The 22,179-nt window shown below is 49.5% G+C and overlaps 1 protein-coding gene across 15 annotated transcripts in view; it reads right to left on the bottom strand.

The window, feature by feature from the left end:
• The window catches only part of HTT (huntingtin), a 137,239-nt gene that overhangs the window by 48,751 nt on the left and 66,309 nt on the right, over positions 1–22,179 (bottom strand). For 14 of the 15 annotated variants that reach the window (XR_012331826.1, XR_012331825.1, XR_004526584.2 and 11 more), the window contains 13 exons: positions 20,896–21,022; positions 19,150–19,277; positions 15,726–15,836; positions 13,049–13,126; positions 12,453–12,676; positions 11,259–11,337; positions 10,987–11,148; positions 8,437–8,492; positions 7,267–7,415; positions 5,317–5,453; positions 3,722–3,838; positions 860–982; positions 344–579 (listed from right to left, as the gene is read on the bottom strand). Coding sequence is in view for 12 of the 15 variants with exons in the window: in XM_073804773.1 (XP_073660874.1) it covers positions 344–579; positions 860–982; positions 3,722–3,838; positions 5,317–5,453; positions 7,267–7,415; positions 8,437–8,492; positions 10,987–11,148; positions 11,259–11,337; positions 12,453–12,676; positions 13,049–13,126; positions 15,726–15,836; positions 19,150–19,277; positions 20,896–21,022 (1,727 nt within the window). In the remaining 3 variants the exon portion in view is untranslated. The remainder of the gene's footprint in view (positions 1–343; positions 580–859; positions 983–3,721; positions 3,839–5,316; positions 5,454–7,266; positions 7,416–8,436; positions 8,493–10,986; positions 11,149–11,258; positions 11,338–12,452; positions 12,677–13,048; positions 13,127–15,725; positions 15,837–19,149; positions 19,278–20,895; positions 21,023–22,179) is intronic. The other variant, XM_033856573.2, reaches the window with a different exon arrangement.

Here is a 22,179-nt window from a genome sequence, read left to right as displayed (position 1 = left end):
ACTACTGACAGTGTGGAGGGTGGCCAGCACCCGGCGGGAATAAACATAAGACTGACTCTTAGTGGGTTTTCCTAGGTCTTCAAATTCTCTGCAGGCAGCCACGCCCTTACCGCCTGCACCCACCCACTACCACGTGCAGTCTTAACGAGGGTCTGATTCGGGATGTGACAGTGCCTGCAGACAGGCATGACCGAGGGCCACAGGTGAGGCAGGCTGGGCAGAGGAAACACACCGACACGGACTCCTTAACCCGCCTCGCAGAGCCGAAGCGAGACTCAGTGACCCCAAACACCACACGGCGGCCTGAGGACACGCACGCGGAAGGCTCCGACATAGAGCGTACCTGGAAAATGTTTCTTCTGGCAAATCCTTCGTTTGTCTCCCTTCACTGTGTTCTTCCAGTACTGAATTACTGCCCCCATCTCTTAACCTATTAATTATCGGACAGCAGAGTAAATACGGAGAGAAGGAAAGCTCCTGAATGCGGGAAAGCACAATGTCTTCAGTTGACTGGGAAATCAGAACCCTCAGAATGGCTAGGATCCCGGCTATCCACAGCTGAGCAGTGCTCACAGATGCCTAGAGGAAGGAAGACAAGTATGTTATAGCTAAAGGAAAAAGACGGTTAAGTTCTTCCTGATTGCCAAGTTCATTTATGAAAATCACCCTGAGTTTACAATTCCACCAATAAATCTGTCTCATTGGTTCTCAAAGTGTGGTCCCAGACAGGCAGCATCAGTACCATCCGGGAACCTGCTTAAAATGCAAATACTAAGGCTCCACCCTGGCCCCAGCAGAAACCCCCGGGTGCCCCACACAGTGGTGAAGCCAAGATGCCATCAGGAGGCGGGATACTCACCAGGGTATCTGGGGTGACGAACATACTCCGTAGAAGCATGTCCACGGGACGGAGGGAGGAAGGGGCCAAAATCTCAAATAACGTATTTAACACTCCAAGTGCTTCGTGAGAATCAATGTGCATCTGTTGCAATGAAACGTCACAGACATTCTCCCGTGAGCCGATGAGATGCCACCTTTCACACCTCACGCCGGTTGTCTCAAGGTCAAATAGCCTTGACCATGCACCATTCCCACCCCCGCACTTAAACGCATTTTAGCTTCAGTAGTGAACCAAGTAAACGTTCTTTAGAACAACACTGTGACACAGCTGTATCTTTTCCACGATGGAAATCTCTGCATTTAGATTTTTATTAAATAAACCACAGATGCTTTCTGTAAAAAATTCAAATATGTAGACGTATGAAAATTATCAACTGAAACCACACCGCCCTGACCCAGTCACCATCAGCCCTTCAGGAAGCAGCCTCTCTCGCATCTCTTTACACACAAGTAATGTACCTAAATGGGTATCATACATACTGTATCTTTTTTCTTTCTTTACTGGCACCCCATCCCTACCCCACCACGTAGTAACAAATGTTAGCAAATTAGTGTATTTCTCGTTAACTTTCTCCACATTCCTATACATGTAGAGAGATTTTTGTTTAAGTTGTTTTGAAAAATCATGTTATAAATGTCTCTGCTTTTTTCCATTAAAAATATAATGGAGAACTCCCAAGGCAACAGGTTTTAAAACCTAACGTTTTTAAAATTTTGTTTGGCCTCTCCGTGCAGCATGCAGGATCTTAGTTCCCCACCCAGGGATCGAACCCGGCCCCCCCAGCAATGGAAGGGCAGAGTCTTAAGCACTGGACCGGCAGGGAGATCCTCCTAACATTATTTTTAAAGGTTGCAAAATATTCCAAATTAAGTCTCTACCACAGTACACTCAACCACTCCCCTACTGATGACTGTCGTCACTACTAACGAGTGTGTATACACAGTAACATCTCCGCAGAGGGCGATTTTCTCAAGGTGCAGGTCTGCGCCCTGCTTGGCGTGGAGCCGCCCCTCTGCGGTGGGAAGATGAGCCTCTTGCCGGGGCCCACCCGCCCGCAAGGCCCTCTGGCCGTGACCTGTCGGCTACGCGGCCACGGAGCCCTGGGTCTGGTGGTGCTCAGGGACGCCACGACGGCACGGCCGCCTGTCCTGCAGAGGCAGTGCCCCTCTGCTCTTGCCCTCAGGGTGGACACTGGCCCTCGTGCCCCCCAGCTCGGCCGGCTGCCGCCACGTCTCTCCCTCTCTCCTCCTGCCCTCTCACCAGCGCACGCCGGCTGGGCTTCTGTTCCCTCCGCTCCACCAAAGCCGCTCCCCAGGGACCTGCGTGTGGCCAAGTGCGGGCCAGTTCCCAGGGCCCATCTGCTTGGCCCGGCAGCAGCTCCCAGCGATCAGTCCCTTCTCTGGGAAACACCTTTTCTCCTCGGTTGTAAGAATACCATGCCACCTGCTCCTGCCCGTCTCGTCCATGGGCCCCCTCGCCTCCCGGGGCTTGGCCTTCTCCCACTGCCCAGCTACCCTGGGCCCCGCAGCGACCTCGTCCACCCTCAGGCCTGCCCTCCAGCTCGCACCCCAAAGGCCTCCTCCAGCCTCCCTGGAGCCACCCAGTGTCCCAACCAAACACATCCAAACGAGGCTCTGACCTCGTCCCGAAACCCGCTCCTTCCACGGTCCGCCCAAAGCCATCACGCTACAGCCACCTGCCCGCCCCTCCTCTCACATCCCTCACCCCACCTAAGCCGTCAGCAAAGCTCACTGGTTCTGCGTCTGAGCTGAGTCCAGCAGACGCCCCTTCTCGCCCCTTCGCTCCCACCCCCGGTCCACACAGGCCCTGAGCCATGAGTGGCTCTCCCTACACCCCTGCCTGCCTGTTCCACTCTCAAGTTCACCCTGACCCCCTTCGTACCAAGCCCTCCGAGGGTTCCCCCAAGTCCTCCACCCAGAGAGCTCTTCCCCAGGCATCTGCTCGGCTCATCCCTCACCTCCTTCAAGTCCCCGTGGATGTCACCCATTCAACAGTGTCACCCCCAGCCGACACACCTCCCCTCCCTCCAGCACTCTCATCTGACATTTTATACACATAACTAGCTTACTCCCCTCTGCTGTCTGTCTCCCCATCCCGTTCCAACTAAACGCTCACTCTGAGAGCGCCCGCTTCCCTAGCCAGGCCGACCCAGATGAACAGGCACCTGCTGACTGTACCCAAAGTGCTTCCGACCCAGAGCTCTGCCAGCAGCTGGGACGGATTCCTGGAGGGACCGTCTTCAGCGCGTCCCTGCTGCCCGGCTCCCAGGGTGGTGTAGCACCCAGAGCACAGCGTCCTGCCCTCGACGCCCTCGACGTCCCTAGGGGGACGGGGGGCGGGGGCAGAAGTGGTTCAGAAGCCGTACAACTACTGGGCTCCATCCTACACACACAGCCAGACCAGTGCCTTCCACTGCGCTTGTGGAGACCACTGACTGCATCGTTTGACCACAGAAATCCTGATTAAATGACGGGTAACTGCCAACTTACTTCATACGTGATAAGGAAAAGCACTCCCCTACAGAGCAAACAGAGGACGTGTGGCTGAGCAGAGTGAGGGAGACAGGGTGTGAGCAAGAAAGGACGCAGCCCTGGAAGCACTTCCCCAGGGGCGCCTTGGGGCCCAGGGCACGTCTCTACCTCTGGCCTCGCACTCGCCCAGATGGCACCAGTAACGACCATAAAATGTACACACCACGCACTGATGAAAAGCCCACCACGAGCGCCCACCTCTCACGAGCATCTTCACCCACTTCCACGGTGTCGCAGTGACCCCACACGCGGGGGGAGGGGGACAAACCTGTTGCCTGGCCAACATCGGGAGGATGATGTCGGCTACCTGCCGAGACAGCCGCTTCCACTTGTCCTCGCTCTCCTTGTGGCACTGCTGCAGGACCAGGATGAACATCTCCAACACCTGCACAGAGGGAACGGCCGGAAGACACTCAGACCCCAGCCCGCGTGCCCCCAAGGAGGGCCGACGCAGCCCTGGCCCCGGGACGCGCAGGAGGACCACAGCGCTGTCACCTCTACAGCTTTACAAGAGTGACAACCAGAGGAAGGCACGAAAGGAAAGCCAGACTCATCTCAACCTTTGGCAGGACACAAGCACAGCCTTGACGAAACTGTTGTGCAGACACCCTCTGGCTTTCGTGTGTGTTAACATCTGTGCAAAGGTCACCTTCTACTGAGGACACCATACTTCAGAAGAGTTGGCCTTGGGTGAGCACGAGTTTGTTAGTGATCCCTGCTAAACAGGGACCCCTAAAAGCCTGTTTTGGTGAACACGGTCTCCCTGGCACACGACCACCGCGAAAATGCTGCCGGGAAGGCTTCCAGAACGACAGCAGACACGAGGAGCTCCTGCAAAGCTGAAAATGCTTGTCACCCGCCTGTTGGCAGAAAAGCCCGCAGCCTGATCTGTGAGCGTGCTGGCCAGGCTGAGCCCGCTCCCTGGAAAGCCACCTGGCCGCCTCCACAGCTGCCTCTCCCTTCAGGAGGCACCTCGGGCAGCACTTGCACCACAGGGGCCACTCTGTGCTCATCCCGACTCTCCTAATCCAAGACCCACCCTCTCTGTTCGTTCCGTAAACCAGGCCGGGAGCTCCGGGGACGCTGTGCCGGCTGAGCCGCCCTCCAGGCCTCCAACTAAACTGCATGCTTGCCAAGAGCCGGTTATTGGTTCTCAAGCCTCTTTATGGTAGTCGTACTTTTTATTGTAATTACGGGATTTAATTAAACATTAAAAGCATTTAATTAAACATTACCTAGATTAACCAAAACGAGAATGCACAAAGAAAGTGTTTCTACAAGAAAATCTTACGATTTTATGAAGATTCAAAGACAAATAGCTAAAAAGAATTACCAAAAATAAGTGAGGGCTAGGCAACCGTACCAGCTACAGAAGAGAATTCATTAAAAAGCCAGACTTCTGTTTTCAGACTGCCTCACACACCACCTGAAATTCCTACTCCACCTTAAGGAAAACAAAGCCAGAAATCGGCGCCAAGAAAAAGCCTCTGGCCCTCCCTCAACATAGTGGTAAATAAATGTACAAATAAAGTCGTTAAATTATTTCACGTTGAGATTTTTAAAAATCATTCTTTAGAACGCTACCATTTTGATCGACACTGTTGACTGGTATTTGGTCCTCATTTTGGAAAAGAGGGCCTCCACCTTGCTTACCGCCTTGAACGACCTCGTGACCGTCGGCCAGGCCACACTGCCTTCAAGACAGACCCCACCAAGCCTTATGTCCCCCTGCGTCTCACCGCCCGAGAGCCCAGGGCCGGCACAAAGCCACCCTCACTGACAGCAGGCAGCAGCCACGTGGCATTTCCTCCTGTCCCTACAGGGACAAGGAGGGGTCAGCGACCGCCCCACGCCTCCTCTTACCTGATGGTACTGGATGAGCCTCAGTAACATGGACACCACCACCTCCTTCTGGGTTTCAAGCTCTTTTCCTGCATCAGCTTTATTGGTTCCTCTTAAAACGAACAGGTCGTGGACTATAGGCTGCAGGGCTGGTATGGCTGTAGGCACAAAAGGGCCCACTAAGAAGGCAGTATGTGACAGATGCATTCGGAAGACAGCACTAACATCTCCAAATTATTTTCAAGAAATAAAGAAAACCCTGACCCATACTTGGCTTTGTGATAAGACATAAATTAAGGTTATCAATGAGTGCCGTGAAATTACCTGTATACCATCCTGGAAGGCCATGGGTCTTCCTCTGACACTTGATAATGTTGTGAAGATTTTAAAAAACAAAAAAACAGGGCTTCCCTGGTGGCGCAGTGGTTGAGAGTCCGCCTGCCGATGCAGGGGACACGGGTTCGTGCCCCAGTGCGGGAAGATCCCACATGCTGCGGAGCAGCTAGGCCCGTGAGCCATGGCCACTGAGCCTGTGCGTCCGGAGCCTGTGCTCCGCAACAGGAGAGGCCACAACAGTGAGAGGCCCGCGTACCACACACACAAAAAATAATAATAATAAACAAAAAACTAGGATTTCTGTGACATAACATTATTTCTGACACAAAGAGACACAAATTCAAAAGTCAAATTCAAAATAATAAAACCTTCTAACTAACCAAAATAGCAACGTTCTATCCTCATGCATAATCTACTTAAAGATTTACCTGAAGAGAGAATAAATGCTTTTTCAATGGAAAACATTTAGTCAAAGTATTAGATTTCTATACTGTTTCAAGCAATTAAAGTCACTCTCTCATTAGACAATGTGTTTTCCCCCAAGTCGTGTCTTTCTCCAAAAGAGCAAAGTAAATGATTTGCCTCACACCACCACTTGAATAAACTAAGAAAGGCCTTTCATTAAGAAGGATCAGCCCAGTCATGTCACCACGATTACTGAAAGGCACACTCTCTCACCCTCAGTGACGCACACACACACACCACACTTGCTGAGTTTTCTACAGACAACCAGGCTTCCCAGTAGAGAGCGGGGCGGTCTGGCTGCCCATCAATTTTCTATCCAAAGACCCTCTGATCTGGGAAACCTCAGTCATCTCTCTATTTGCCGTTTGCACTTTCAACTCTATCCAGTGACCCCAGGTCCATACGTGCAGTCAGGTACCCCCGTGCTGAGGCATGGACTTGAGCCCCAGCAAGGCCATGGCTAAGGTGACCGTCTTGCTAGAGTGGGAAATGGTGACTGCCGAGCCCCTCCACATCCCCGGCACCACGGCTCGCCGGTCACCCTACTGCGGTACGCGGAACGGGGACCCGGGGTGCAGCAGCCAGATGAGGTCTTGGGAGGCACCCCAATCACAGTTCAAAAGCCTACAGATTCCTGACGATGGAGCCAGAGAGGAGTCGGTAGGAAGAGCAGCTTAAAAAGTGCAAAGAAAGATTCACAGCTCCTTCCCAAAGCACACCACCTCACTCCACAGGTGGGAGGAGGCTGCCTGAGCAGCTGATTGTCGTCTGTGGACCTCACTGAACCTGCTACGAAATAACCAGGCCAAACAGAAGGCCCTGAATCAAGGCCAAACTACATCTTCCAATACCACTGGACGAGAAATCCAATGTCCTTACAGAAGCTGGACTTTAAAATTCTTTGCTTCACACGGCTAGGCAGGAGTATTTATGCCAGACTCTACGTGCACCTTAGATTATCTCACTGTCTGTGTTTACCTAAGTGGATCATACACTCCTGAGAGTAAAGCTTGTGCTCTCTCCTTTTTTTAAACATCTCTAGCCAGAGTGCACATGCGCACGTGTACACACGCACAGCCTACAGAGCGCTGGGCAGCTGTCCACACAGGGGGAAGGTGGCGTCAGCACATGATGACCACTGAAGACCACAGTGAAAGGCTGTCCCGTTACCGTGTGTCACAGCTTTCCTCCCACTGGCCATGATGCCGTCACAGAGCTGGATGATTTTAGGAATTCCAATGATCTGTTTTGAATGATAGCGTTCATAAGACAGTAATACCAGGAAGAAAAAGATGTTTGGAATAATTGCCTCTGATTCCCTAGAAACAAAAACATCCATTTAGACACTTCCTTTTAAAATGAAGAAACATAACCAATATAAACAGCATGAAATTACTCTCGATTCAGAGTTGAGAGAGCACATGTGAGAAAACGGGAGAGCGCGAGGAGGGATGAGTGGGCGCTGAGCTAAAGGACCCTCGGGACCCAGTTTAGTCCAGCTGACGTCCTCCCGTGTTCCCGGCTCGGGGTGGGGCCAGCACGTCTTCTGGGGCACCTGGGCTAAGTGAGGGCCTGGAGAAGGCGCCCAACAGGAGAAAAAGTAACTGACACCCAAAGGAGAAAAAGTAACCTGCCTCGAATCACATGGTCGAGAACAAGAAACTATGCCTCCAGACCCAGGGGACTCTCAGAACACTTCCCTCTGCACTATGTTTCCCTAACTACTTATCAGTTAGTTCAGAAACTGAACAATTTTAATTTTCTATAATTATACTTATAAGAGGAAGTATTCAAACCTTACAGTCTAGCAAAGAAAAACTGCAATTAATATAAGTACAGTGCATAATAATTACCTTTATTAAAGACAACTATATCCAAAAACTGTCTTCTCTAAGATTAGAAAAATCAGTGCTCTATCAAATGAGAGTTCATTTAGAAAACTATTATAATTAAATGCTTTGAAATATAAAATGAAAACTGACAACACGTGATTATCAGATGCAGAACTACTTCTCAACATGTCTTGAGATGCTTATTCATGAATTTTTATTAGAAACAAAAATCCACAGCATGTTAATCAGATTTCCATTAAAAGTAATGCTTAGCAAAAATGCCTAACAACCCTTTTAAGATAAATGCTCATCCTACATGTAGGGAGTTCCCTGGCGGTCCAGTGGTTAAGACTCCGTGCTTCCACTGCAGGGAGCACGGGTTTGATCCCTGGTGGAGGGAACTGAGATCCCGTGTGCTGTGCAGTGCGGCAGATAACATAACATAACATAAAATTCCATGTAATCACGTAACAAGGACAAGCAATCTAAAATAACAAAACGCTATTACCTGAACTGGCCTACTTCAATGTATTCAAACTGCTTCAGCACAAATCCAATAAACACCTACAGGCAGAAATATAAAATTTTTACATCAATAATTAAAATGTGCAAACTAGGTTATTTTTCTTCATACTCATTTGTATAAACCTTTAACAAGTTTCCTGACAGTAAATTTGTTTGTGCACAAGGACTCCAACGTATTCTACTGTCAGACTAGATAATTTCAAGACACTTCCAGAAATCCCTCTAAACACATTTACTGAACACTGAGGTGAAACCTGTTGGGAGAAACAGATGATGAATTCCAGGAGCCCCAGGCAGCACCCACAAGGCACAGCAGCAGGCCTCGTGCGCTCCAGCTCACGGCAAGCCGCACAGCACAGATTTCCTGAAACTGGCTTAGGAATAAAGATGCCCAAGTGAGTCCAACTTCTCCCCCAGCGCCCCCAACATTCAAAGGAGCTGGGTACCGAGGGGTGCGGAGGGGAGGGTGGCCTTGAGAAGCAGAGGCAGGACCTCACGGCTGGCTTACAGCCAGTTCCGTGTCACATTCCAAGTGCCCAAATTCACTCTCCAACCCGAAGCATGGAGCTCATCTCCAGTTTCCTCCTCGCCCCCGGGTGTGAACAGACACACAGCAGGTGCTCAGTAAATCACTATCTGAACTGAGTTAAATCACTTGCCTGTTCTATTGATAGTTTTCTATCCTTGTCCATAAAAACTGTCAAGGTACTGAACCCTAAGAATTGGGGGGAAAGGGCGCTGAGTGACAGAAACAAACCGGAACAAACGTGGGGAGAGAGCGCCCATGGCAAGAAAACCTAACGCCACCAAGTAAGAGGCAGAAAGTGCTGGGCTCGCGGCGAGGCCCGCACATCAGACCACCTGTGCACGTGCGCAGAGATGAACACAGCACGGAATTCTCTCTCGACGCTTATGTATCAGATGGGGACTTTAGAAACAGAGAAGAAAGCAACAAAAATCACTGTTTTGGAGAAGGGCTCTGTGTAGAATGACTAAAGACAGAATTTGATAAAGGCCTGTCTGACCAGGGCACGGCCGAGTGGGGAGCTGTGTTCTTTCTCTGTCCACTGACGGCAGCCCCAGCAGAGACCGACCACCACCTGAGAGAATCAGTTTCCTCCCACGACGAGTCAGAAGGGGGAAAACCGAGAAAGGCAGCCCGTGTCCTCTGAGAGTGCAGCCAGCCCGGGCTCTGCTCTCCCCTGGAGCAGCAGGCGCGGGGGAAGCCCAGGGAGGCCCCACCTTCCCAGGCTCCCCTCACATGCCCGCGCCTGCCTCCCTCTCGGCCACGGCTGCCCCCCACTTCAGATGAGGGCTTCTCTCCACCCAAGCCCCTGCGTCAGAGCCCGGGAACCGTCCCGCAGTGAGCGTCGTCCCCAAGGAAGGAAATGGCTCTTTGGACGATTTTCCTCGGAGAACCAGAGCAGAGGGTGGGACAATGAAAATGCTGGGTCAAAACAGAGCCCCCGCCCAAGCCCGCTCTCATCAGGTGACCCCCCAACACCACCCGTGGGGAAACCAGCGTCCTGAATGTGTTTGCTCGCTTCTCCTGGTGAGTTTCTCAAGGTGCGTGGCCGGTGGGTGGTTAGAGACCAGTCTCTGCTGGGGCTGCCGTCAGTGGACAGAGAAAGAGCACAGCTGCCCACTCAACCGTACACTGGTCAGACAGGCCTTTATCAAATTCTCTCTTCAGTCATGCCACACAGAGCCCTTCTCCAAAACGGAGTGATTTTTGTTGCTTTCTTCTATCTTTCTGAAGTCCCCATCTGATACGCAGGCATACCTCAACGACAGTGCTACACCGCAGATACCGTGGTGTCTAGAAGGGAATGGAGAACTGCAGTATTTCCTGTCTCATAGGAAAGTAGCACCAAACCACAGCCCAACCATGACAGTCACATTTTGACGACCTAAAGGCAACTTTCTTTGCAGTGAACTTGGCTGGCATGACGCTTGCTTTAAGAGAATTCGCATCACAAAATGACACAGCTTTCCAGAGTCGTACCCGTGGCAGGGAGGTCTCACCTGGTGGAAGCAAGCACAGACACTCAGGGCCGGCCCAGACAGCTGCCACGCGGGAACCCAGGGGCCGGGGGCCAGCCACTGCCCAACAGATCACATTCCCTTTCAAATAGGTGAGCTAACTTTAGATCGCTTGAAACTGATCTTCCTTGATAAGCTGTCTAAAATAAGACTCTGGATTCTGCAGAAATGTCCCCCCAGCAGTAAATCTCAACGACAATGTAAGTTCGGATTAACCTTGGAGTGGGGGAGGGTGAGTGGCCGGGAAGAGCCGCGGGCAGATTTGTAAAGGCTGAGGCCAGCCTGGAGAGCTTGGGCGAGGGTGCAACGCTTGCTGAGGCCTGCGCACGCCAGGCCTTCCGTGTCAACCAGTGGGTGAGACAGATGAGACGCAGCCGCTGGTGGGGGGAAAAAACGGCGCACTTCTTTAAGGTAGACTTCAGCGTCTTTCCAAGTTCATTTTTATTAACTTATGAACAGGTGCAGTAGATGAAAGATAAAAGCGACAAACCTGATCCGAATCCAGAAGGCAGTAGTTAACCCGTAACTGAACCAGCTGCGCCAGCAAATCCAAAACCTGCTTCTGTAACTGCACAGAGGTCGTTGTCGTGTACTGTTTTAAAGCTTTTATAACAAGAGGCTCAAATAAACGAATGTGATTGTGAATAGCATTCTACGGAAAAAAAGAGAAAGCAAGAATCCGTAAGTGAGTCTTCCACTGCAGGCAGCTTGGAGGCCCCAACCTGCAACGTGCCCAGCGTGCACCTGCCGGCTCCCAGTTACCTTGTCCGCGCGGTTCTTTGCGACGCTGGTGAGGTTTGTCTTCAATTGGGTAGACACTTTCTGGAGTACGTCAAACCACCTGCCAGGCAGAAAGAAAGGAGAGCAAAGAATACCCTTGAATACTCTCCTATGTATCCAGCTATACTCCAGGTCAAACTAATTCAAATTCACAAAATCAGAGCGTTTTAGAGTCAGAAAGAACTATAACAGCCACTCAGTGTAGCGGCATCAAGCTCTTCCTTCAGTGAAGATAATTAGGTGAAACAGAGTTTACAGCTGACCGACAGCCATCAAACCTTGTCACCTGCAGCAGGCTACCCGAGACAGCGCTTTCCTCTGCTACAGGAAACTCACCACTCAGCCCGTGTGTAGTGGGGCCAGAGAGGTGATGGTCATTTGAAAGATTCAGGGATCTAGAAGATACCACTTATTTCCTTGGGAAAAAATTTCTTTACATCAATTATACCCTTTTCTTTTTAAGAAACACAACATTAAATGACAGTAATCAGACACTTGCTTGTTTTATTTATACCCCATATTATTAGACAAAGTATTTAAAGAATCTTATTCCTGAGACTTGGAAAAATAGTAAGTACATGACCAATTAAAGCCCAAAACGTGGACATTTTCCTAAAATACTCTAGTATTTTAACTATAGCTGTTTTATCACTACATCTATATAAAGAAAAACCAGGAATTCTATTGTTACTACAGAGTAGTAACTCAAATATGCACTAATAATTGATGGTAATTGAAGAAACAACTACTGTAATTCCAGGCACCATAAACAACTATAAATTTGAGTGAAAATAGACTTTTAGCCATAAAGTTACAAAACAGAGAGTAATAATACCTATGCCCTCTACACACTAGCACTACTGAGCCACCTGAGTTACAGGCCCCCAAAGCGCCACCAACACACAGGAACTTACTCTAAAGGGAAATGTCGTCATGTGCCCTGGGGAATAGCGTGTCCCCTTTCTGGCTGGCTGACGAATCAGCAGTGAGTGCGCTTCCCGGGAAGCCCGCTCAGCACTCCTCTCCCCCAGCCCAGCCCTGCCGAGACACTGAGGCGCCCGCAATCTCACCCACTGGACCACATGCTTCTCTGGAGGCAGGGCCATGCCTTCAGCATCCTTGCAGCAACCACATTTTCTAGAGTTCTCTGAACACAGGAGACTATCAGAAGGTTACCCTGAGGTGTCGTGGTCCTGTTCTGCCTGCACCATGTTCCTTAGGCTGGCGTCGGCTAAGGCCTGGGTGAAGTGGGTGTACGGAGCCATGAAGCAGTAGTGGTACAAGCCCGGCCTCACGCTGGAAGAGCCAAGGCGCTGAGCACGGCCTTGAGACTTGCTGGGGTTGGAAGATAAGCCATCAAACTGGGAAGCCAAGTTTGTCCCAAAGAGAGTCTTCAACAGCTAGAGTGGAAGAATTGAAGCCATCAACATCTGAAGTAACACAGAATCTCCCACGCAAATATCAAATCCACCTATATATAACTGGGTATGTTAGCAAAACTTCAGATTGCGCAGGACAGTGGAGGGATACCAGGACACCAGCTAAGTGACAAGAGGCCAGCACAGCTTCTGAGATCCTCTGCCCCCATGGGGGCGAGCGTCCTCCTCCTGGACCATGAGGGAGGAGCAGCCCTCTTGGCCGGAGAACAGCGGAGTGAGCAAAGGCGGGACAGGTGGGGCTGCCGGACGCGCCACCAGCACCACCTTCTGAACGACGGGCAGCATTACATCAGCGTGCCGGGGTGAAGGGCTTAAAAGAAACTGCTTTCTGACCTGCTGGACACAAACAGTTGCCATCACTGGTTCTCGACTGAAGCAGGATTTCAGGTACCCCAGGATCTCTTCGACACACTGCAAAGGACAGGCAGCAAGACATTAAAGTAAGCAATTCACAGATACTTGTTGTGGTGAATTCTGCACGGAGAGCAGGCCACTGGACGGCTTCCGTTTAAATTGTGTACAACAGTAAACATCACAGGACAGTCAGAAGAAGCTTTTCGCGTACTGCCAGCAGAGAAAGTCAGTAAAAAGCATGGAAATCTGAGCAGCCGCGTCTCACCCTTCCCTTCACGCATTTATACATTCTTTCTCTCACTCATCCAGAAGCTGTGCATCAAGGATCTGCTGTGCCCTCGGCATCCAGCCCTGTTGTCAGGGCAGGAGCTCAGAGTCTACAAAGGGGTGGAAGCCCTGCATCTGTGGGGCCCCTGCAGAGGTTCAGCTGAACGTAGCACATACTACATCAAGTGTGATTTACCACAAAAAGCCCTAGACATTTCCCTTTAGCAGAAGGTCCTGTGTCCGACAGCAACCTGCAAAAATGACCAAAATGACTGCCTTCAAACGACTGTTCTCACAAACTGTTTTTACCAGCCTCAGAAATGAGGTCCATGGTATCCAAGGTCCCTGAAGACATGAACGGTCCAGGCACCAGCATCAGCAGCTCCCCCCTCACTGCCCACCTGGTCCCCAGACACTGCTTCTATAAGACCAACTACATTGAAAAGGCCTCTCACTCCATTTGTTTGGTATATTTCCTGCACTAAAAAGCAACAGATTTCTGTTGATTTCAAATACTCAGGACCATGTATTTTTAAGATTCTGACTTATTCCTATTGGACTAGATATCCAAGGCTATACTCTGCAGGGTTGAGTTTGTTCCATGTCACCTTGTTTTCACTAGCTCATAGCAGGCAACTAAGAAGTGAGAACCAGAAGAATTACAACCAGAGCCTTCACATCACAAGTTGCCTAACAAAGAACCACGTCTCTTAACAAACACGTATGAAACGCTCCGTGTGCAACAGAAACTGAGTTATAGGCGCTGAAAACAGGTGAGAAGAGGATGCTGCTGTTAGTGGCCTTCAAGGAAACAAGTCCCGGGCATGGATATTAACATACAACATGACGAAGGGAGACTTCCACTCCTGGCCAATACGCAGTAAGAGGAACCAGATTTACCCTATAGCCAAACAACCCAAAAAACCCAATATATGAATATATGAAACCACAGTTCCAAGACAGTGACCAGGAGGCACTGGAGGACAGGCATCCCTGAGAAATGGGAAACCAGCAAGTCAGCCCTATGACTGCCCCGCTCACTGCCCTCAGAGAGCTCCTGGGTGGTGGCACAAGGGCGAGGGACAGAGCAGAGCTCAGGGGACCCCCCGAGTCGAGGAGGAGCTGAGAGTCTGGGGAAGCGGGAACAGTGAGGGCTCCAAAGAAGAGAGAGCTCCCAGAGAGGACTCTGTAGACCGGGGGAGGCCCTGGGAGCCGCTCAACACGTGCGTAAGGAAGGGTCAGAGGGCACAGCGCTCCGAACTCACACAGGGCTGGAACAGTGACTGCTCTCCCTAACCGGGTTTATGGGGCGCCAGCTAGAACCAGGGAGGCCTTGCCTCGGTGGTGGAAGAATTAGCCCTGGACTAAGCACTGCTCCGACCCACTGAGTTGACATGTGGAAAAAGTAAAAGGGACAGTGAGGAGAAACAGAAGACAATGTGTACAATGATTAAAGCCAGGTAAGCTTTATGCATATCGAGAAGAAGATGGAGAGAAATGGGGCTTCCCTGGTGGCGCAGTGGTTGAGAGTCCGCCTGCCGATGCAGGGGACATGGGTTCGTGCCCCGGTCTGGGAAGATCCCACATGCTGCGGAGCGGCTGGGACCATGAGCCATGGCCACTGAGCCTGCGCGTCCGGAGCCTGTGCTCCCCAATGGGAGAGGCCACAACAGTGAGAGGTCCACATACCACAAAAAAAAAAAAAAAAAAAAAAAGATGGAGAGAAATGAAAACAAAGGAACTTCACTGTATTCCACTTCTAAGAGACACATGTTTAAGGAGGGCTATTGGTAACTCACTTTGAAATTCATTAGAAACTAAGATGCCCCGGTAGCTGGACAGGTGGATCCAAACACAGCAGAGCAAGTGGACAAAACAGTAACTGCTGGATCTGGTCGTGGACACAACACAGGCACTCACCACACGACCTCTTAACTCTCCCGTGTGCTTGAACATGTCCCCTCAACATGTGGGTGGTGCAGGGAGGTTACTGGGCTTGGAACCGAAGCCCGTGAGCCTCAAGCACAGCTCTGCTGCTTCCTGAGGCACCAGAGGAACAAGCCACACCCCAGAGACTGCTCTGACCTTGCCACGTGCGAAGGTCAAATAAAGTAAAGGACTCTGTCAACAGTTTTAAACCCACCAATTTTTTAATTCATCTGGCTCTGAGCTAATTTACAGCAAAAAGTGAAAACAGGATACAAATAGAACCCCGCCCCCGGCAACTTCAGGCTAAGACAAGAATCAGACTCAAGTGCCCAGACTGCAGAACCTTCTCCCCACTTTGTGAATGTGCCGGGATGGTGGGGTTTCGCCCTGGAGGCACTCGGCCCAGGGTACACTTCAAGCGTGCCAGCTACAGCTCAGCGAGAAGAAAGGAAACACAAACCTTCCCGATGTCCTGCAGTGTTGCCAACTCTAGAATCTGAGAGAGAACATCCAAGGCAGAGCGCAGAAAAGCCCCAAACTTTTCGGTGTTGCTCTGAAGATCCAAGGTGACCTTGGGGAAGTGGTGGGAGAGAAGGCACACATGATTGCTGGCAGCATCCCGGTCACCTAACACAGACGCACACTGTCTGCTGTGGTGTGTTCCCTAGGCAGCGCGACACTCACCATGGGGGGATGGTGGGGGGGGGGGTTCTGTTTGTTTGCTTGTTTTTAGCACTGGGAAATGCCTTGGAAAGGAAATTACTCTTCCTGATCGCTATATAAACACTGTTTTCAAAGGCGTCTTCCAATGTATGGTGACGCTACTGAAAGAAAAATAATTCCTAACCTTCTATCATAATGAGAAAAAGAATGTTTAATGCCCATCATAACCAGTGCCTGATAAGCAGCATATCAAAAAATATAAAACACATGTCCTCTTCCACCCATTAAGATCCCTGGGGGAAATCATTATCAAATTCAGACACAACCTTTCAGTCTGGCTACAACAAAATATTAAATTAGTCTTAAGAGGTATTAAGTTAAGATCCTAAAGGACCCAACTGAATTAAATTATGTAGCAATTTCCCCCATTTAACAGACTGAGAGAAGGTTCAGGGCCAAAGATATAATATGTAAGAACAAGGGGGAGGGGGAGGCATTGACTGTGAAAATAAAAACCGGCAAAAATCCTACAAAAACACTACAATAAGTAGATAGGAATTTGCTCACTGAAATAAAATCTAACCACCCCTGATGAAAGAGGAGACACTTTCTGGGCAAAGGGAGAGGAAAGCAGGTGAGAGACAGACACAGAAAATGAACATGTAAGTGGATCTCAACACTGTGACCACCGTCACATCAACCTGAGGGTGTTCACAACAGGCCAAGGAAGGAAGGAAAAACCCAGGAGCGAGACCCCCAACGACCCAGGGACAGGCGACTGCATGACGCCAGGTCCCAGGGAAAGCAGGAGGGCAGGGGTTCACCTCCAGCAGGCAAGGACGTTGAGTGGGGGTCGGGGAGAGAGCAGGGAAGGCCTTTCCTGAATAGCGAACAGATGTGAGAACTGGGGTCAAAGGGCTCCGAGGAGAGCTGAAGAAGGACTTGGAGACTGGGAAATAACGCAGGGGGGAGCCCAAGGGTCAAGCGAACAATGGAGAGCGGGAGAGCAGGACACCCTGTGGGGCAGCATAGGAGGTGAGGAGGCAGTGATGGAAGATCTCAGGACACGCCAGCCGCTCCAAACACACACACACAGTCTGCGCACAGCAACTCAACCAGCAGGCGGGACTCCGAGACTCCAGGGAGGCCAAAAGTAAAGGGGTCCACCTTGGAGTCCAGGGCATTCAGGAAGAGAGACGATGGAGAGGGAGGAGAGGATGGAGGGATGCTGCAGAGAACATGGGCGGGGGGTCCCCCAGAACTGAAGATGACGTACACTGAGAACAGGTGGAAAGGAAACATCTTCTCTGTGTGGGATTTTAAACATACCCTCCTCTACTTTAGAGCTTGACATGAGAAACATCCGGCTAAAGAGAGCCTCCAAATCTTTTATCTTTAAAAATTATCTATATCCTTCAGAAAACAAACCAGATAAAGTTTGTAAATGGTTTTTAAAAAATTGAGATGCATCTATTAGTAATAAAAAAAAGGATGACTACGGGTCACATTTATGAAAAAACGTGCAAGATCTATGTGAAGTATCTTTTAAAATTACTTTTAAAATTCTTTAAATTTCATGTGCTTCTGATGTGCCTTTCTGAGGAAACAGGAAGTTTCCAACACAAAAAAAAGCATCTCACACTCTGGACGGGCAGGCTTAGCATGTAAGATATCAGTTCTCCCCAAGTTAATCTACAAATTTAACACAATCCCAATGGAAAAACTCTCAACTTTCTTTGGAATTAGATAAGTTTATTCTCATGTCCATATGCAAAAATAAATAAGAATATCCAGGGAAATTCTAAAGTAAAATGGGGTAACTGATCTCCTCAAAAATACATTATGGGTGGGAGGGAGGGAGACGCAAGCGGGAAGAGATATGGGAACATATGTATATATATAACTGATTCATTTTGTTGTGAAGCTGAAACTAACATACCATTGTAAAGCAATTATACTCCAATAAAGATGTTAAAAAAAAAAAAATACATTATGAAGCTACAATAATCAGGAAGTGTGCTTCTAATGGACGAACAGATGGACAGACTGATATAATAAAGGAGTAAATGGAAATATAGAACTACGAGAATTTAGTATGTGACAAAGGTAGTATTTCAAAACCCATTAGTGCCAGAAAATGGACTATTTGGGAAACTGTAGGGGCAACTGGTTAGGCAGCTGGAAAAAAAACCTGTTAGATGCATACTTCATATCTAACAAATTGCAGACAGAATAGTCTAAACACACAAAAAACTGAATGGAAGAAAACAATGAAAAGCCATAAATGAAACCATGGGAGATTTTCCTTAATAATCTTAGAATAAGGGGAGTTCCCTGGTGGCCTACTGGTTAGGATTCTGGGCTTTCACTGCTGTGGCCGGGATTCAATCCCTGGTCAGGGAACTGAGATCCCTCAAGCCACGTGGCGCAGCCAAAAAGATAAATAAATAAAATATAATAATAATAATCATCTCAGAATGAGAAAGTCCTAAGGAAGAAACATACCTGTGCAAGAGAAACAACAGACCAGACCGCTATCCTTCCAGAAGGCTGCTTGCAAGGTTGGCCCTCGGGGGTGCCTGGGAACTCAGCCAGTAAACAGTTCCCTAGACTGACGTCAGACTCGCCCTGAGCACTAAGGGTGGCTCACTGTGCCTGGACTGCTTTATCAAACAATGTGTTGATGCTGGACCCCTGCTCTCCTCTGTGAGTGAATTTTGGTTTGTGAAGGCAGAGGGAGCCTCTGTAACCAGCACGCGGCTGCACTTTAGTTGAGGGCGGGGGCGGGTGGGGTCCTCGAGTGGCCCTCATGGGGGGGCAGAGGTTGCTCCAGACTCTGCCGGCATCCTTCCCCTCAGGGGCTGGCTGTGTGTCCTCCCCGCCCTGCCGTGAGGAACCCTCGCTGTAAGTACAACCACATGCTCAGTCCCACAAGACCTTCTAGCGGATCTCTGAACGTGGGCGATCTTGGGACGCCCAGACACGGCATCGATAAATCATAAAGACAACACTTTCCCAATGAAAATCCTAAACTTTTGTAATGATGGAAGCTACCGTAAACAAAGCTGAAAGACAGAGCTGAAAAAGCTAATTGCAACTCATATCCCAAAGGTCTAACTTACTTACTTATATATGTATGTCTATAAGCTACAATCTTAAGAAAAACATCGACAATCCTCTGAAATGTGTGAATGAGTGTATTTTTACAAAAGAAGCAGTACCTTGTAGTTTGCGTGTGTAGCTTTCAGGACATCGTGCAATTTAAGGTAAGAAGGAAGGTGATAGAAACTCCCCAGTGACGAGGACTTGGTTGCTGCAACAGGCCCTGAGGTTTCAGATGGTCGAGAGGCTTTAAACACACCACACAAAATAAACTTTTAGATCAAAAGGAAACACACACCAAGTTTAAAAAGACTGCTAGTAATAATTATTTTTATTGTATTCTAGTAGGATAAAATTCAAATTTTTCCTGACTTTTTGATTAATTCACAGTAACAAGAAATTGACTAATGAACATAAGTAGACTCTAAGTACCGCCCATAAGATGACAAAATAAAATAGAAAGAAGAAGAAGAGCAGTGTGATGCTATTATGTGTTTGGTTTGGCCTGGCTGCCTGTTTGTGAGTCAGAGGAACGACTGACGTGACCTTCAGTCAATCTCAAAACCTCTCGGAGCACAAGGCTCCCAGGGGCACGATGGGGTCGACCTCTGGTCGACTTAGGTCATGAGCCCTGTAAGCAGTCAAACAGGGGTGATGTGAACACGCTCTGAAGTCTGTCAGGGCACACACACTATCACTGAGCTGATAGTAAATATTAAATGCCAAGCACCGTGTAAGATCTTAAAGATTTCTGATCTGGGGTCCTTAGTTTATTTAATGCATCAGAAAGATGATCAGTCACATACTGATAACTTTGCATTTATAAAGTTCTGAAGCTTTTTAGCTGGTAAATCTTCCACTGGTATCGTCATCAATACTTAGAAAATAGTTTCTTTTAAAATGCTTTACTGCTGAACTGAATGAATAAGCATTTTCAGAACACTTAAAAAAAAAAAAAAAAAAGCTTGACATAGGGAATTCCCTGGCGGTCCAGTGGTTAGGACTTGATGCTTTCACTGCTGGGGCCTAGGTTCAATCCCTGGTCGGGGAACTTAAGATCCCACAAGCCGTGTGGTGCAGCCAAAAAATTAAATAAAGTTTTAAAATTAATAAAATGCTTAACATAAACGCTTTATAAGCAAAATGAACGGGAGAATCATGTCCGGCTCCGGCACTGTGAGGTGGCATGTGAACGGACTTGGTGGCAGCACAAGCAGACAGGCGTCTGGTCGCCTCTGCTCTGTGCCCACCAAGAGTGGCACGGACCACATACGTCATAGGCAGAGTCACATGGTCACTCTGGCCCCTTCTATTCCAAGACTTTCCCCTCCAAGTGTGTGTCAATTTCTCAGGTTCGTCTCACTCAGATGATTTTATCCCCACTTTACTTCTCCCTCAGCCCTTCCACAGGTAAAATTTCCATTTCCTATTTCAGAATTCTCCACACATCAGAATCAACGATGTCACCCCGCTCTATTCCTAGCCGTCTACACCCCCTCCCTTACTGAAAATCAGTCAGTGAGAAGAGGAGAAGCGGGGAGGCACAGCATGGGAAGCACGGGGTACAGCGCCCTGCTGTGGGCCAGACGCCTGCAGACGGCTGGGACCCCACATTGGCAAGCAACATTCAGACGTGCGTAAGACCAAAATGTGGTCTGTGTACACTCAGCAAGTAATATTCAATACCTGAAACCACACCTGGGGAAACCATTTCTCTGGCTTCATTGCTATGTATTTTGTTTCCAAAAACTACCAAGCTGTAATATTAACCTTGACATGAACGTAAGCTTTAGTCCTAAACCACTGTAATACAGACAGGCGCCCCCAAGCCCGCCCCCTCCCACTCCCCCGCCGTGGCCTCACACCTGGACTGGCCTCACCGCCTTTCTTGGGACTCACGGGTACAGACACCTGCTCTCCGGGTTCCTTCTCTTTTCCCTTCCGTCGGATTGGACTCAGAGAAGGCGGGTTTGTTAGAGATGGCAAGGCTGCCTAAAATAGAAAACAAACTGTGAAGGAAGTGTCACCAACACAGGACTGAAAACCATGGTATGTGCTTCTACCATTCGCCCGTGCCATCCATTTCTCTTCTTTGAATCCACATTTATGAAGCCCAGACTCCGTACACGTACCATCCACTTTAGCCCACACAACAACTGCACGTGGTGGGAACTGACCCAGCACTTCCTAACGGGAGCACCATGAACGCTCAGAGACGGAGGAGCCCTCAGGCAGTCAGGCGGGGTCTCAGGAGGCCCCCGGAGCCCCGGCATGCCACCTCCAATAGCAAGCAATGGGGCTCTCTCTGGGAGCCAGGGCGTGAAACAGGGTACAGAGCAACGCTCTGAACTCCGTTTTCAAATGAGGAAATAGGCTCAGCGATGATGAAGTGACTTATTCAAGGTCACAGCTAACAAGAAGCAGAGGCAGGAGGCAACAAACCCGGACCCTCCACAAAGCCCACACTCTGCATACACAGGACAGTACAGAACGCCCCAGCCCCACACGGCAGGAGGCAGTGGCGCGGGCACCTCAGCTCTGCTGCTCACCCCCTCCGCGATCTGAGAGAGGCCACCCTACACCTCGGAGCCTTGTCTGCACAAAGGGCACAGTGGCTGACAGGGAAGGGCTAGAGAGACCGGGAAAGAAGCCGCTGCACCTGGAAAACACGCTACGCGAAAGGAGCCAGTCACAAAGGACGCCAGCTGTGTAGCTGCGCTGACATGCAATGTCCAGAACAGGCAGACGTACAGAAACAGAAAGTAGCTCAGTGGCTGCCTGGAGCTGGGGACGTGGCAGGGCTGGGGGGTGAGAGCCAAATGGTACAGCGCTCCTTTGGGGGTTCTACAGTGGATCGTAGTGATGGCCAAATAACTCTGGGTGCACTAGAACAGAGTCATACACTTCACATGGGTGAGGTGCACGGTGTGTGAATGGCACCGTAACTGTGTGATATGTTAATAATGCTGTTTCAGCGAGGCCACCGCAGCGGTGCAAAGGAGACACTACATCAGCTTGGAGCAGAACAGCGGCAGTGAGCACAGAGAAAAGTGTGCACATCTGCATGTGCGTGTATGGATGTGTGTAAATGTATATGCGTGTATGCATACACATATATGGGCTTTCTGCAAGATACTTAGGAGAGAAAA

This window comes from Tursiops truncatus, chromosome 5 (genome assembly GCF_011762595.2).
Source record: "Tursiops truncatus isolate mTurTru1 chromosome 5, mTurTru1.mat.Y, whole genome shotgun sequence".
Taxonomy (NCBI): Eukaryota; Metazoa; Chordata; class Mammalia; order Artiodactyla; family Delphinidae; genus Tursiops; species Tursiops truncatus.
The sequence above is the reverse complement of the archived record's forward strand: the minus strand, read 5'-3'. Positions and strand labels throughout refer to the sequence as shown.